Source organism: Boleophthalmus pectinirostris, unplaced genomic scaffold, assembly GCF_026225935.1.
Source record: "Boleophthalmus pectinirostris isolate CB_2022bp ecotype Guang Dong unplaced genomic scaffold, ASM2622593v1 HiC_scaffold_9, whole genome shotgun sequence".
In the NCBI taxonomy this organism is placed as follows: Eukaryota; Metazoa; Chordata; class Actinopteri; order Gobiiformes; family Gobiidae; genus Boleophthalmus; species Boleophthalmus pectinirostris.
In genome coordinates, this window is record NW_026571541.1 from 9809373 (window position 1) to 9826627 (window position 17255).

At 39.7% G+C, this 17255-nt stretch overlaps 1 protein-coding gene across 1 annotated transcript in view; it reads left to right on the top strand.

The window, feature by feature from the left end:
- The window catches only part of LOC110154577 (calsyntenin-2-like), a gene marked incomplete at its 5' end in the record, with an annotated part of 351405 nt that overhangs the window by 127756 nt on the left and 206394 nt on the right, over positions 1-17255 (top strand). The window contains 1 exon segment of the mRNA XM_055147860.1: positions 11769-11964. Within this exon segment, the coding sequence (XP_055003835.1) occupies positions 11769-11964 (196 nt within the window).

Here is a 17255-nt window from a genome sequence, read left to right on the forward strand (position 1 = left end):
TATTTTTGAGCCATAAAAACACATGTAATAGATAAGTTTAATGCCATAATATGGGACATTTCTGGCAAACCTAACTCACAGGCACAGTAATAACATGCAGTAGTGTAGCTGTGACCAGAAAAGTTACGCAGTGCACCTTTAAAGGCTCCCTAAATAGAAATTCCTTCTCCCACTTCTTCCTTACGCTAGAAATCATGCTTGTTTACAGCTGGTGCACGTTCAGAATTGCAGAACAAATTGCTGTTGAACTTGTCCAGAAGTAATTTAGCGACAAAGGTGTCTTGAGAAACTTCGTCCGCTTCAGTGCACGCCATTGCTGGAAGGAATCTCCAAGAATCACCTTAGTTTAACTTCGCTCCTTTTCCCCTTCTCTTCTTCTTTCAACAACCTCAAAAATTGGCTTTCTTTTGCGGCTAACTCTTAGTGGATTCTTGTCTGCCATCGCCACAAACTTTGTGTTAACTGCGAGGAAGCTGCAGTTCGAAAAATCCACTAAGAACTGCTGCGTGTTGAGTAAACAGCGTCTTGCGTCTGTGGAATGCATGAGAGGCGTACGCAAATCATGTAATCCCAGCGCACCGGTGAGTCAGTTAGGCTTAGAAATGTAGGGAGTTTGACTGACAAACAGCCAGGCCCACCTTGTCCGCAGTTGATGGATTTTTCTTCTTTTTTTTTTTTTTTTGGTTATCATAATTACACGGCTGCTGCGTCTCTATAGTTGCTATTCTGAACTTTCATTGACAATTTGAAACAAAAAAAATCCCCCATACAACCTTTAAACATGTGTTAAATAAACAAAAAACACAACTCCAGGTATATTTTTGATGAGGTCATAACATTCTAACATGGCTAACGCTCACCAGAGTCAATAACAAAAAGTCAATTGTGTAATATTGGACCTTTAAACATGCAGAGTTACCGAGGGAGTAGCTGTGTTCATAAATCTAGTCCTTATAAGCCTCATGCCCAGTGAGACTGAGACATATTTGGAGAAGAGTGCAGTGGATAATGAGGGGCTGTGACTGTGACTCTGCCAGGCCTCAGGTGCTAACATCTGTTCTACCTCTGCCCAGGACACTGCTGTTGTCTCTTCCTCCAACACCAGGGGGTGTATACTGGTAGATTTACTCAGTCTGTAACTTCGAAAAGAATATTTAATAGAGACAGATTCAAAAGGGACAGGTAGTATAGAGCATTGTTTCCCAAAAACTGGGGCGCGACCCTCAGGTGGGTCACAAGAGGTTTTTTGGGGGTCACCTTATTACGATCTGTATGTACATCTGCTGTATACAGTTGTATACATGGATCTGTGACTTTATCGTCAGAATATCCTGTCATTTCGTTAGAATATCCTGTCATCAGTAGGGCCGGTATTTCTGTGCTTATTCCTGTCACTACTACATAAATGTGAATGAACTGGGATTTTCTATACTCACAAAAAATTAAGATAAAGCCCAGAAACAGACTGAATGCTGCGTCTGATATGTTTGTTGCTCTCCTCCTGCACCCCGGACTGGAACAAGCTACAAAAACTCAGAGAGGCCCGTCTATCTCATTATAAATGTTGAAATGTTAAGACATGTTTTGTATCATTTCTAATATTTTTGTAATTATTTTATTGATTATTTTGTTCTCATATTGCTAGTTCAATTCAATGTTGAAAAGAAAAAGAAATGGGCTACATTTACTGTCTAAATCGGCGACTTATGGATCCTTTTATTGCTGATTCAGGCTACGTTTATATGATGACGGTATAAACAGAAGATGCAAAAGTGGTGTCGCGTCTTCATCTTTTATTCTGTGTTTAGACAAGCGTTTTCTGGTAGAAATCTGCCTGCATACAGTGACGCAGAAGTGTGTGGAATTCGATTGGGTATGCATGCCATCCGACATGTTTGTTTCTGTGTACTGTATGTATGTGACGTAAACGCGTACATGAGCAGATCTGACCAGAGTTTTGCGTCTTGGGCAGTGTAGACGAAAACACTACGGTGGAGCGTATTCAGGTTTTCCACTCTGGAGGATTTCAGGGTTTCAGATTTTTGCATTTTTAAGCCCCAAAAACACTGTCACCGTCTAAACGAAAGGCACTTCCAATAAAATATTTTGTAATTTGTACCTGCAAATGTTCTCATGTAAACAGGCCCTCAATTATTGTTTTTTTTGTTTAAAGCTTGAGTAATACTAATTGTTCAGAGAGGCATGATCACTCAGTCAACAATAAATCCACCTTCATTTTGTGATTTACAAATAATTTCTATTGACTTGGGTTGTGAGGGTTTGTCACTTTTAAAATATGGGTCCCCAGAAAAAAAAAAATTGAGAAAAACTGGAATAGAGAAATACACATTCAGTCTCTCAAGAAACAGACAAACAGAGAGACTTTATTGATCCTGAGTGAAATTCAAGAATTTGGCAGACTTTCGTAGCACTAGTCTAAAACAGCCCTTGCAGAATTTCGCACTTCTGGCTTTGGAAGATGTTTCATTATGAACTTAATATTTGGGTTCTCCGTGCTCCGGTTCACCCCGACCCAGCCCCTTATCACTTCATCCTGTAATTACATTTGATATTAAACAGATTTTCCACGTGTTCTCTCCACTGGTAAATGAACTCAGAAGATGGTCTTGAGCACTCGCACTCGAATAAATCCCATTTGATTACTGATAGTCAAATACAGAAAACCACACACTGCAAAAACTCACATCTGGCCAAAGATTACCTGAATTACGGAAGTTGTATGCATCTTGTATGTTGCTTGAATTAAGAAAAACACACTTATTAAGTTGAATCTACTCAAATAAAATTAAATCTTCTTCATTTAATCCATTTTAACTTACCTAGATGTTGTTTTTTGCAGTGTACCCAAAGCTCGTCTCATTATCTGCTCAAGACGTGGTCTGTTTTTGTGGTAATACTGGACCAGAAGGTAGACTATTTTTGGGATTACACTCTCACTTTCTCTGACCTTTTCTTTGCCGCCAGACGCTGGGTTTGTGCGAGTGAAAAATTAACACACAGAATAGCACACTGACCTCAATTAAATAAGGACTCTTTCAAATGTTGTTAGAAATTCAGTTACAAATGCGCACAGGTAAATACGGATAAATACACATGAAGCACCATTATGCAACCAACTGAGAATGATCATGCATTCTAACTCCTCTTTACGAAGATCACTTACACTTTTGAAAAATATTCTTAGTATATTTTAAGGCTTGATATAATCAGCCAAATTGCAAGTTTAAAATGTGTGTGTGTGTGCATGCGTCTCTTTGTGGAGTTTTTTTGTATTAAAATGAGCATTAAGTACTACATAGTCTCCACCACGCCTTTAAACTGATAATATTGTTTGTTTTGAAAGTTCTGCGAGAAAAATGGTGGAAATTAACCTCAGGAACCTTGAAATGGTGACTTCTTTACTAATTCTGGCTGTTATTGAGCAAGACACTTCACCCACTTGCCTGTGCGAATGGCGTTTATGAGTGAGATCAAGTGTGAAGAATTAATGAAAAAATACTATGCCAAATATGGGATACATCTTGGACTGATACTGATTTTGAAACACCTTCCAGCATCAGTGTAGACAGGCTGGCGCCACCTAGTGCCCTAGTGCTCAATTTATTTTATTTTATTTTATTTATTTATTTCATTCATAAAGCATAAAAAGACATCGACAGTGTCACAACATCAGACACACAAGAAATGAATGAAAAGGAACAGAAAGAAAAAAAATCGTATGTTATCTGCCCCCCTTTCCTTTTTCAATCCAATACATAAACACCGATGGTCACTAAACATTCCATATCAGTTCAGGCACAATTACTGTTCAGTTGCAAACAGAAATCTTCATTATTATACACAACAACTTAGTTTTCTTTTTCATACATACAAACTGCATTCAATTTGATATGTTTTTTAAATGTCATCATTGTACTTGATTCTTTTATTTCTTTGTCAAGACTCTTCCATAAGTTCACTCCTTTCACAGCGACGCTTCGCTCCGTAACCTTGGTTCTGAATCTGGGTTTTTTAAACATGTAGGTTCCTTTTAAATTGTAGTGGCTTGTTCTCATCTCAAACAGTCTTTGAATATTTACAGGTAATACATTGCACTTTGCTTTATACATGACTTTGAGGATTAAGTCAACAATATCCTGCATTTTCAGCACTTTAAGTTGAGCAAATATTGGGTTGGATGGCTCTCTACAATGACTGTTGGTGATAATTCTTAAGGCCCTTTTTTGTAAAATAAATGGGCCTTAAGAATTATCACCAATTTCATTTCTCTCCAGCGACTAGGTCAGGAATCGGAATACACTAGACAGTTCGCAAAAACCCCGGAAGTGCGAGTTCGGCCACCAGCCCATCAGCAAAGAGTCATACAATCAGTGTTGTCAACGATTCCCGAGATCGAGGATTTAAAGCCGGAACAAAGAAAATGTTTGATGAATTTTATCAAGGGGAAAGATGTTATTGTCCTTCTTCCTACGGGATTTGGGAAAAGCTTAATATACCAGTTATCCCCGTTAGCGGCGCATTACATACGTGACGACCAAATAGTTGCGATTGGTTAAATGATATAAAGTACCCGCCTACCGTCGAGCGAATACTGCAACACTGCAAGCTCAGATGGTTTTTACGGAGTGAAACCAGCTGATGAATCAGGCTGAGATATGAGAATCGATAAATCACCAATACATAAACAATATTTTCAGATATATTTGAAGTATTGTCCCTTTAAAAATTGACATAATTCTTCTCAATAATTATTTACCATGGTGCCAGTTTAAAGCTACCATTTGTGGCAGACCCCCTTTATCCCCTCCCCTCATGGCCAAAGGTACACCATCAGACAGTAGTAACGCAGATAGCATCTAGTGGTGACACATGGGAATGCAACGTGGCCAGGTCCACCACTCTAAATACAGATGGTAGCTTTAATTCCTAAACGTCACATATAGTCCTATAGCCACATGTGTTGGTTTATACATTTTCTAACATAATTCAGACATTTTTCTGGTGGGATGTGACAGAAGGAGGTAAACCTTTATTTTGGAGCCACTGAACCACTTTGAGCCTAGATCCTTTCGTGTACATTGGACAGGCATATAGTGAACGTTAATATGTGCAGAATATTGGATGTATTTCTTGCTTGAGTTGTGATGGATTTAACATTACCTATTCAGGACTGTGACGTGGTCTGTCAGCGTCTGTCGCACTCCGCTGCTCTGTTCAATTTGGTGATTTCTGTGTCCCAGCATGTTTCCTATAGAATGCCAACAGCCCCATTACTCTCTGATACGTCATTGTTCAGGCAGCACAGAGGGACACGAGTCTCTGCTCTGAGGAGACATCCGCCCTGTGCCCTGCATGGGACTGACGAGGAAGTGACGTGGTAGGAGTGCACTGATAATTGTATATGGATTATGAAAACCTGTGGTTACAAACTCACCAAAATCTGATTTATATCAGATTTCTAGTCTTAGATATTTAATGGACTGACTGCCCAATTTGATGTGAGTAATCAGAGGGGCCATGATCATAAAGAAATCATTCATTTTAAGAATGTTTTAGCCTAATGCATCTGATTATTATCATGTGCATGTGACCACAGCTAGTGATGGGCCACTAATGAATTCATTTGTAGAACCAGTAAAGGTATTATGAGGGGATTACCATGTTTAATGTCTGGTGTCCAATGCACAGGTTTCTCTGTAAGATTCATGAATGTCAGTGAGGAAATTAAAGTCATAAGACAGCACACATTCACAATTAGTCAAGGCTACACCTATAGTTTGTCTGCGCACTAGGGCTACATACTAGCAGTGTTTTTGCATTTGTAAAAGTTAGTAGATGGAAAAGGAAATGGGCAAATATGGTCCCTGAAAGTGCTAAACACTTGTTTGTAATTGATCATTGATCTTTGTTCAAAGTTGAATTTTTACCTCCTTGTGTGACCTTTGACCTTCTGAAGTGTTTGAGTTACGACACAAAATCGATTTTAAACCGTCCCTTTCCTCTGTGTCACTGCACCTATGGCTCTTCTCTGTAGGCGGATTGTCACGGCTCCAGCAGCAACAGATGGAGAGTAGAACATAGGAGGAGGTATGGAGAGGTGAACTGAGGAGCAGGCCTTTATGACAAAACCATAGGGTTTCCCAATATAGTACAGCATCCCCGAGGGGAACAAGAACACACTGAACACTAAAGCTACATTTGGTCTTTTTAGGCTGAGCAGCTTGTTTAAAGTAAAAAATTATACAGAATTATATTTTTGGATTCATGCAGACAAAAATGACAGACAAATGCTCTGTTCAACCTTGTGATAGTATTTGGCAGCAATCAAGAAATGCTCCTCTGTGTTTTTAAAGTCTTACCAGCATCACTACTCTCATTCAGATCATTCTAATTTTTTTAAAACTTTGAATCTATTGTTTTAGCGTTGCTTTATTTCTCAACACACCAGCATAGCATGCACATTTTGTAGGCCTGAATTGTGTTTTGTATGGAAAAAATGAAAAAAAAAAAATGAATACAGGTTTTAAAGGATAATTACAATGTTTGAGTGAGGTTTGTGACACCATATTCAATAGGGCTGGCTATAGAAAACCTTTGGCTTTCACTGCTTAAGCTTACAATAGAATGTAAAGTCACTCTTCACATGTTGGTGGCAGCTCTAGTCCTTTTCACAAAACACAGTGAAATCCAATCTGGTGTGGTGTTCCTTTGAATGTAGAGGGGTAATTATCTGTCACAGGTAAAGGCTCTAAGTGCTTTCATTGTGTCTTGTATCAGTCTGAAGGAACGTGCTAACACAGCTCTACATGCTCTGTGCTAATGTCACCAGTCACATTCACTTCAATACTACTACTACTACTGCTACTACATAAAGGAAAACACGGGCTAAGAGAAAAGGTATTGATTTAAACATGAGTGAGGAATTAGCTGGTCCATTCAATGACTCTGATGTCGAACCATGAGAGAAAAACACAGTCCACGTGGTTTTCATCCAACAAAATAACTAACATAAACAGGTTATTTTGTTCTCAAATACATTGTATGGTGTAAAACTGATTTGTGTTTTTGTGAGAATGTCGGGCCTCATTCAGGAAACGTTCTTAGGCCTTCTTACGAACATGTTTGGTATTCACAAAACTGAAAATGTTCTTCTGTAAGAACAAATCCTTCGAATGGTCAGGAGCACTCGTAAGAATAAAAATTGTACTGTTTTAGAATATTATTACTCTGATAATGCAACAAAACAATGAAATTACTTCATGATCGTAAGTTCTATATTTTCTTAAATTATTTCCTATATACATATTATTGATCGAATAACATTTATGAGGAGTTGCGCAAGGCTGTGACAGAGGCCCGTATGGAGAGCACTGGGCCCATATGGAGAGCAACTCCGCGACTCAACACCCCGATCACCCTCCTGACCCCCATGAACCCCTAACCCCCTAACACAGTCCCTCTCCCTTGCTATTTACCGCGGGTCCACGATTGTGGAAAGTGCAATAAATATGACGAAAGTGCCTGATTATTTCAATACACGTATGACTTAAATATTCCCGCCCTGAGTGTGTTCATGTGAGTCTGGACATTAGGAATCGCTACTGAAACTGTACAACAGCCGTAGCCTGTAGTCCTCATCATTCTCTCCCTCCCACTTTCACACATCATAATACCAAACCCATATTAGCCATATTTAGAAGTTCAGAGGGCGTTTCGAATCAAATACATATTAATTTTTTATGTAAATGAAATGTAAATGAGCGTGGAGGTGTTTGTAGCTGGGTGTTGGTGAATTCAGCGCAACTGTCACTTAAAAAGGAATTCAGCTGCTTAAGAACGCTCTGTGAATCTGGTACAGAGTTCTCTCAGCATTTTCTTCATGTGAAAACTTCGAAAAAATTGTAAGCAAAGATTCATGAATTAGGCCCACTGTGCTTGTGTCTGCTATGTGGTTATCATTGTTATAATTTGGACGTTTTAAATCGTAATTTTCATCTAAAAGAAACACGACCCATGCAGAGTCAGCACCTTTGATGGCCGGGGATCATGCTAGGGGGTAAATTTATTTATTTCTTAAGTTCTATGGTATCACCAATTGAGAACACAAAATTGGAGAACTAAGAGAGTAAAGCACACTGGCTGTGCACCAGTAGTGGAGAAAATGGGGTTGATCTGAGCGATGATGTGTTGAATACAGGAGCATAAAGATAACTCAATCAAGCATGAATCATGCTAAATATACACAAAATGCTTTTAGTGCATTGAAGATGGAATAATAAATGTGACCATTTACTGTGAGAAGGTAAGTGAGAAGAGGAAATGACTGTAATATGGTTAATAGCTCTAAAATTTGATTTTGCTGATCTACTTTTGTTAGGTCAATTTTAGAGAAAATATATTGTGTTTAAAGCAAAATACAAATTAAATGTGACTCTAGGAACATTAAAATAAATAAAGAGTATTAAAAGTTAGGACATTCAGATAAACTGCAGTATAACATTTACATCATCTATTGCCTTTCAGCTTGAGTTGTGTTCATGTTCCTTATGATTCGACTTTTTTTACATTGTCTTTCACTGCACCAAAGAAACAATCAAACAGTTTATAGAGAAAGCAGACTACTGGGAATTGCTATTATTAGAAAGCCTGTTTAGTTTTGTATCTGACGCTAAGATAAGACTTATGAAGACCTTACACACAACACAATATAGACACTCTTTACATCGAGGTGCAAAAACTGATTTTTCCTACAGTTTGTAAAGGATTATTTTTGTTTTTATAGAAAAAAACAAGAAAATACAGTAGCTGTCTTGTAACAAAGGATTAAACCAAACAGTTCAATTTTTCATTTCAAAACTCACTCTTGGAGAACTTTCTAATTCTGTACAAATGAAACTGAGGCACAAGTGAAGTGACTTTGTCTAGATAGAGATGGATAATAAAGCTGTGTTTTTAAAGGTCAGATTCACTGTAGAGATAGGAGATATTTCTATACTGTTTTGAGAATTACATACGTTGGTTTCGACAGACAGGTATTTTTAAAAAGGAATTTTTTTTATTATTGCCATCAGTTTATCTAAGCCTGCATAGAGCGGCTTATGAGAAATAGAAAAGAAAAGAATCACTGTACTTGCTACAGTACAATGCTGAAAAGTCCATACTGAATCTAAGAAAACTTCATAAGAAAATTCTGAAATGTAACAACGTTCTTTTTTGGTGCAGTAATTCAATGTAGTATTAGAGTTGTATTGGATTAGTGCAATGATATGAGCATTTAATCCTGACTTAGATCAATTAAAGCACCCATATTACTCTCTTATAATATTGTTTCCACATCAAAAACAAACCTGGAGTTGTGTTTTGTTTCATTCACACATGCTTAACGCACAAACCATGCACAAACCATATTTAGGCTTCTCTCAAATAAAACACACTTCCACTTTGGGATGCCATGTACTAATACAGGAAGTGCTCCACTGTGTTTTTTAAAAGCCATAGACAGGGGTGGTTCTAGGGGGACACAGGGGGCCTGACCCCATCTCTAATCTGAATGGCCCCTGTTCTGTTAATCAACTGACAAGAAAAACAACTGGAGAATTCAATGATCACTGATGCAATCTCACCCCCAAACTCTTGGTGGCAGTAGACCTATTGCGTCAATACAACTTAATAGGAGAAGAAACAGACATGTGGAGGGCTTTTTTTATATATGGTCTTTGCTTGAAACACTTGAATGTTTCAATTCACAGAGTCGGATTCCGTTTGTGTGTGTGTGTGTGTGTGCACAGGTCTACATTATGTAAGTGTGCACGTGTGCCTGCGTGCGTGAGCATGATTGCATTTAATGATTGTTTTATGTATTGTGTCCTTTATGCACACAGTAAAAATAAATGACAAAATTATTACAAACTTTACTGCTTCATTAAGTTTTATTTGCATTAGAAAAAAGGTACTAGATAACTGTCCAAATGTATTTGCGCCATACTGAATTAATCATTTGTGTGCTTGGATGTTCTTTGTACTTTGCCCCTGAATGTAACATGTGGCCCCTCAATGGCCCCTGTTTCAGAAAAATCCTAGAACCGCCACTCATTAGAATTATTTGTATCATTTCAGCCCTGGAACTGCCCATCTTTATGGAACAGAAGGTAAAAGTAGCTGTTAATTTGAAAACCATGGTTCCCTGACATCCCACGGTGGAATGAGATGTAGACGTACTAATAATAAAAGGTCACTCAAACATGTGTGAATGAAATTCTTGACAAGAGTCAATTTCAAGTAATGTAGGACCTTTAATAGGTTTTCAATCCTTTTTTTTTTTTTTTTGCATTTTTGTTTTTGTGTGAGGAACGTTTGGAGTACGATTCTGTGTTTAACTTTCAGAGAAGAACATTTGTTTTTGTTTTATTCAACGTTCACTTTGTCTGTGTCAACATTTAATCAAATCAGGTTTTATTAAATTGAACTTGAAGAACAAATATAGAGATGGAGTTTAATAACTGATTTGCATATTATCACCTAACTGAAATGACTCATACTGTTTGATATGGAAGTATTTTGATTACTGTGGAACTTAATAATGATGGGTTTAACTTATGTTAAAAAAATAAATATATATATATATATATATATATATATATATATATATATATATATATATATATATATATATATATATATATATATATATATCAGTTATTATTATCAATAAGGAAATGTATCCCAAAGATTCCATTTCCTTGGGTCATTTCCATTTGTGTTTTTTATTATAATTTTGCTTGTCAGTTTATGTTCGTTATGATTAGATAAATGTTTTTATTAGCACTTCCTTAATATTTAATACAGCTAAAATGTGTATGATTAAAATTGAGATGTTTGCTGTAATATGAAAACTAGGAGACACAGTTTTTCCTATGGATTACCTTCTACTAAATATCCCAAAGGAAAATGTACAAATGTTGAACCTGATCATTTATATTAGTGACTAGACTAAAGAAGAAGAATATGAATTTTAACTCCCCCTATCTGTAATATATAACTTTGGCCTGTAGAATGTTGTGATGTCATCTGAAACCCAGCAGCTGATAAAACTGTACTTTGAAATATCCAAAAGTTAAATTCAGTAAATCTTGGACTGAATTATTTCTGTAACTGACTACACTCAATAACTACATAACCGACATGGATGCAGTAGTCTCCTCTGATGGTCCACTGTGCAGTGGCAGAGTTAGGGATTTGGGTGGCCCTAGATAAACCTAAGTTTGGGGCCCTCACTATAATGCACCAATTTAGTTTTTTTATTTATATATTTATTGTCTGTTTTTCCCCATTGTTCTTGAGAGACGCACATCTCTATTTATTTGAATTAGGGTGGAGCCGCCTACTTTTGCCTAATGTTAGTGCCGCCTCTGCTGCCGTGTTCCAAATAGAAAGTGAGCATGGCCGTGATTCTGTTTGCAATAACTCTGGCTCCATTTCACTTTATATTAAAAAACTGTCACCTCTCTCTGTAACTGCTGCTATGAGTCTCGTCATTTTGGTCTATAAATGTTTGTATTAACCCGCTCTATGTGATCCTGGTGTTTTTGTTTTGCCATTTTGTCCATAAATAACTCCCTATCCAAATTCACTCATATAACTCGTGGCATTGTGAGCTTCATTCAGCCCACGTTTTCGTACATCTTCAGAAACCCACCAATTCTCCATAGCCCTGACGATCTTCCCCTCTTTTCTTCTCTTCTGTTCAGGGGAGATCTGTGCTTTCACCATCCACGGAGCAGAGGCCCCGTTCGAGGCAGTGGTCCTGAACGGTACGTCCGGAGAGGGTCAGCTGAGAGCGCGCGGGCTGGTGGACTGTGAGCAGCAGAAAGAATACACCTTCATCATACAAGCTCACGACTGCGGATCAGGACCAGGGGGCACAGAGGCCAAGAAGTCTCACAAGTAAGTCTATGGTCGCGTCTCATTTCTCTTTCCTCGCTTCCTTCTCCTTGATTTCCCTCCCTGATGTCACTCAAATGTGTCACATTAAGTGAAACAAGTAAACATGAGGGAGTCTTCAGGAGGCCGACATCAGAAAAACAAATTAAACTTTATTAGGAGGAGTTTATATCCTCTCTCCTCCCTGTGTCTCCTTTACGGGCGGAACTTCCTCACCCATTTCCTGCAGAATCAAGGAGATGAATCAAGCAGAAGGAAGCGAGGAAGGAGAAATGAGACACAGCCTACAGTATATTTCTATATCGGAGACAGTTAGGGATGGGACGAGATCTTGTGCCGCTTATAGTAGTATTTTATAATCAGATCTATACAGCGGTTTACTTTGTGGAGATTTACACCTCGATATTGGTGTTTAAAGCAGGTTGTTAATATTTATAGGCAAAAGAAACCCATTTAAAATCATGTGACCAAAATTGTGAATTGATCCGATTATTGCAAATTATTAAAAAATCTCGTCTCGTTGTCATGGATCCAATCTCGTGTCTCATTTCATGAAAATTGCGTCTCGTCCCATCCCTAGTGACAGTAGCTCAATTTGTAGAGTGCTGGTTGGTGGTTCGAATCCCGCTCTTGACATGAACATCGTTGTACAGCATTCAGATTCAGTGACAAAGCAATTCCAGCTCTCAAAGATGTAAGCTGTTGTGGTGTCCTTGGGCAAGACCAGACACCTAACCCCCCTCGCTCCAAGTGTCTATGTGCACTAGTTTAAGAATGAATAGGTACTAGCAAATTGTGTTTGTTTTATTGTACATTTGTTGGAATTCAGTTTAAAAGTGCACTTGTTGTACCCCTGTAACTGGGGAATGTTGTACTGTACTCCTGAAAATAGAAGAACCACTGGAGTCATTTTCTGCTTCGTCTCTCATGCAGAAGTTTAATACAATGGAACACAAATATTATCAACAGTATTTTACATATGGCTCATAAAGTGTGTGGAGACAAGATGGCAGAGTATGAGTCCACAACGTAAAAAAAACAAACAAACAACAACAACAAAAAACGGCAGGTCTTTTCTATATAAAAACAAAGCAGTCAAACATTTCCCTACCAATAAAACATCGTTCTATTTCAACAGATAATTGTTTTAACATTGTACATACAATTAGTGTAAAACATTTGGTAAACCCCATCTGAAAATAGAAGAACCACTGGAGTGATTTTGTGCTGCTCCTCTCATTTAGAAGTTTGATACAATGAGAAGATAGAATGCGGAATCCCCCAAGTTGTAGGTGAAGGCATTGCCAATCACCAAAACAAAGGATCCCAGGCTCAGTAGTCGATCACGGATATGAGTGTTACTGAAAAATAAAAAAAGAATAAACATTTTAGTGAACTTTTAACTGTATTTAACTGTTTTTAAAGCTTATATAAATTAATATTTATTGCAAACATTTTTACTGTCTGCATAGTATTAGGGTCATATAGCACCATTCTGACTTATCACACACTATTAGGGGTGTAACAATATCCAAGTCGCACGATACAATATTGCAACTGTACGAACTTTACGGTACGATATTTATTGCGATATCGTGGGGAAGCTCACGATTAGGGATGTAACAATATCCAAATCTCCCAGTACGATATTTCCACGATATATATCTCCATCCATCCATTTTTGTCCGCTTATCCGGGGCCGGGTCGTGGGGGCAGGCGCCTAAGCAGGGACTCCCAGACTTCCTTCACCCCAGACACATCCTCCAACTCCAGGGGGACCCCGAGGCGTTCCCAGGCCAGCCGAGAGCCATAGTCGCTCCAGCGTGTCCTGAGTCTTCCCCGTGGCCTCCTCCCGGCGGGACATGCCCGGAACACCTCTCCAGGGAGGCGCCCAGGAGGCATCCGGAACAGATGCCCGAGCCTCAACTGGCTCCTCTCGACGTGGAGGAGCAGCGGCTCTACTCCGAGCTCCTCCCGTGTGACTGAGCTCCTCACCCTATCTCTAAGGGAGCTCCCAGCCACCCTGCGGAGGAAACTCTTTTCGAGCGCTTGTATCTGCGATCTCGTCCTTTCGATCATTACTCAGAGCTCATGACCATAGGTGAGAGTAGGACCGAAGACTGACCGGTAAATCGAGAGCTTCGCCTTTCGACTCAGCTCCCTCTTCACCACAACGGTCCGATACAGCGACCGCATCACTGCAGACGCTGCACCGATCCGCCTGTCAATCTCACCTTCCGTCCTCCCCTCACTCGTGAACAAGACCCTGAGATACTATATATATATCTCACGGTTCCATATTCATTGCGATATTTTCTGAAGGCTGACAAAACTGTTAATATTCTACTTTTTCTCTTAAAATGCCTTGACAAGATTTAATCTAAAGAACTAAGACTTAAAAGTGTTTCGAACTGTTATTTCTATTATCTATTATAGTCTATACTGAAATGGAGAAAAGGATCATGGTCTATGTAGTTCCCACTGTCTTTGTTTAGCTATTGCTGCACCATAACTCTTCATTTAAAAAAGAGACTGGTAATTCGATATATTGTAATAGCCCATGATATTATTGTGAGAACTTTAACGATACGACATCACGATATTTAGGTTATTGTTACATCCTTACACACTATGTAACATTTTGGTTAAGGGTCCCTCACCTGCTTGTTTCTAATGATATGTCATTGTTCTGCCTGGAATGTTCCACAGTATCACATTAAACAGCTCTACCTTAAACTACAAGTGGTTTTATCACTGAAAAATACTTAGAAAAACAGGCATTCTGACTGTGAACGGGGTCGCCTCTCCACAAATCTGACCTGTAACTCGGTCTGGTTCGGTCTTTACAAAGATACAAAAGTTTAATATCATGCTGCGAAAGCAATAACAACTCCACGGAGAAAAGCTTTTGACGGACCCTCACAGAAAAGTTACACTGTTCACTTTTAACCTTTTAGTCAGGATTGCCTCAGTGAACTAGTTTGTTAGTACGTCTTATGCCCCTCCAGTTACAATCAGCTACACAACTGGAGTGAGTAAAAAGAGTAAAATGTCTTATACTGTGGCTTTGGCAGTAATCAAACCGACTGGCCGCTGGTTCATAGGTCAGTGGCGCTTACTAGCAAAAGAAAAATTCAATTCTTCCAACTGGACAAAAGTTTCCATCCAAGCGGCTTTTTCAGGTCAGATTGCTGGTGGACATTGCCTCATATCTGTTTTTATTTAGACAACAGAATGTGATTTTTAGTATCAAATGGTAGTATATTCTTTTGTGCCCTTATTTCTGTGTAATCCCTCAGTCGTCCAAGTAGGTCCCATAGTGGTTCCTGGGTGTTTACTAAATCCGTGAATCATTCGTTCATTCGTTTTTCAATATAAAACCAAAAATAATAATTAAAAAAAACAAAAACAAAACTGTTTTCTTCATTATTTGTCTCCAAAACCAAAATGAAAAAAATGGGTAATCATTAGTTTTTCAGTTTTGGATTTTGTGTTTAAATGAATTATGAAAAAACAGATAATGGCCGTTTTTCGTTTTCGTGACTTAAACTGCAATGCTGGACATTACACCGCATACGGACTGAACCAGAACTAAACCAGGACTAAAACAGGTCCGGGACCAGACCAGAACCAGACCAGGACTAAGACAGGGACCAGACCAGCACTGACTCCAGGACCAGAACCAGGACAGAGATCGGGACTGAGACCAGAACTGAGGCTGGGACTGAGACCGGGACCAGACCGGAACCAGACCAGGACTGACGCCGGGACCAGACCAGCACTGACTCCAGGACCAGGACCAGGACAGAGATCGGGACTGAGACCAGAACTGAGGCCGGGACTGAGACCGGGACCAGACCGGAACCAGACCAGGACTGACGCCGGGACCAGGACCAGGACAGAGATCGGGACTGAGACCAGAACTGAGACCAGAACTGAGACCAGGACTGAGACCGGGAACAGGAACGGGACTGAGACCGGGAACAGGACCGGGAATGAGACCGGGAACAGGACCGGGAATGAGACCGGGAACAGGACCGGGAATGAGACCGGGACTAGACCAGTACTGACGCCGGGACCAGACCAGGACTGACGCCGGGACCAGACCAGAACCAGACCAGGACTAAGACAGGGACCAGACCAGCACTGACTCCAGAACCAGGACCAGGACAGAGATCGGGACTGAGACCAGAACTGAGGCCGGGACTGAGACCGGGAACAGGACCAGGACTGAGACCGGGACCAGACCGGAACCAGACCAGGACTGATGCCGGGACCAGGACCAGGACAGAGATCGGGACTGAGACCAGAACTGAGACCAGGACTGAGACCGGGAACAGGAACGGGACTGAGACCGGGAACAGGACCGGGAATGAGACCGGGACCAGACCAGGACTGACGCCGGGACCAGACCAGGACTGACGCCGGGACCAGACCAGGACTGAGACCAGGACTGAGACTGGGACCAGACCAGGACTGAAAACGGTTTAGTCCTGGTTGAGTCCAGCATCACAGTTTAAGTCATGAAAACGGGAAACGGTCGTGATCCATTTTTTCCATTATTAATTTAAACACAAAATTGAAAACTGAAAAAATCAATCATTATCCGTTTTTTCATTTTCTTATTTTTGGTTTTATATTGAAAAATGAATGAATGAATGATAAACGGATCTTACTAGTAAATGGTCTTACACGGACTTTACACCAGGAGCGTCAGCAGCACGTAATGTAGGCAGAGGTGCATACACACATACTTTTAAAAGATTCAATTTACACCAGAGGCAACAGATCTGCTCCTGTGATGCCAGCCTCTCATGTTTTAAACACTAAACTCTTTACATAGTTTGATACGTTTGTTACATTGTTGATTGGATGAATTATATTTGAAATCATAAAACAAAAGTTGACAACATGAGAGACGATGCTTTGCAGTGATAACAAGCGTATCTGAGGTGCTGCATTAATGAAGTGACTCACCATTTCACTTTGGTCGTCTGCTCCACGCGCTTTTTTCTTCAGAAGTTGTTCTTGTAAAGTTGCTGTCTGATGTCCTAAAGTGTTTTATATTTATCCTCTACGGCGTAAACTTTCCGTAGTCCATCACGAGTCAATCCCCGAGCTCCTGGATGCGACGCACGGTGTTTACGCGACTGTAGTGGTTTTAGAGAACGTATTTTGAAAGGGCATCGGAAGTTTATTTTGACACCGCATGCTTATTTCTGGCCTTGCCCCTGCTAAAAGGACTGGAGATGCTCGGTTGATGCTGTAAAATTAGAACTCCAACCTAATTTGAG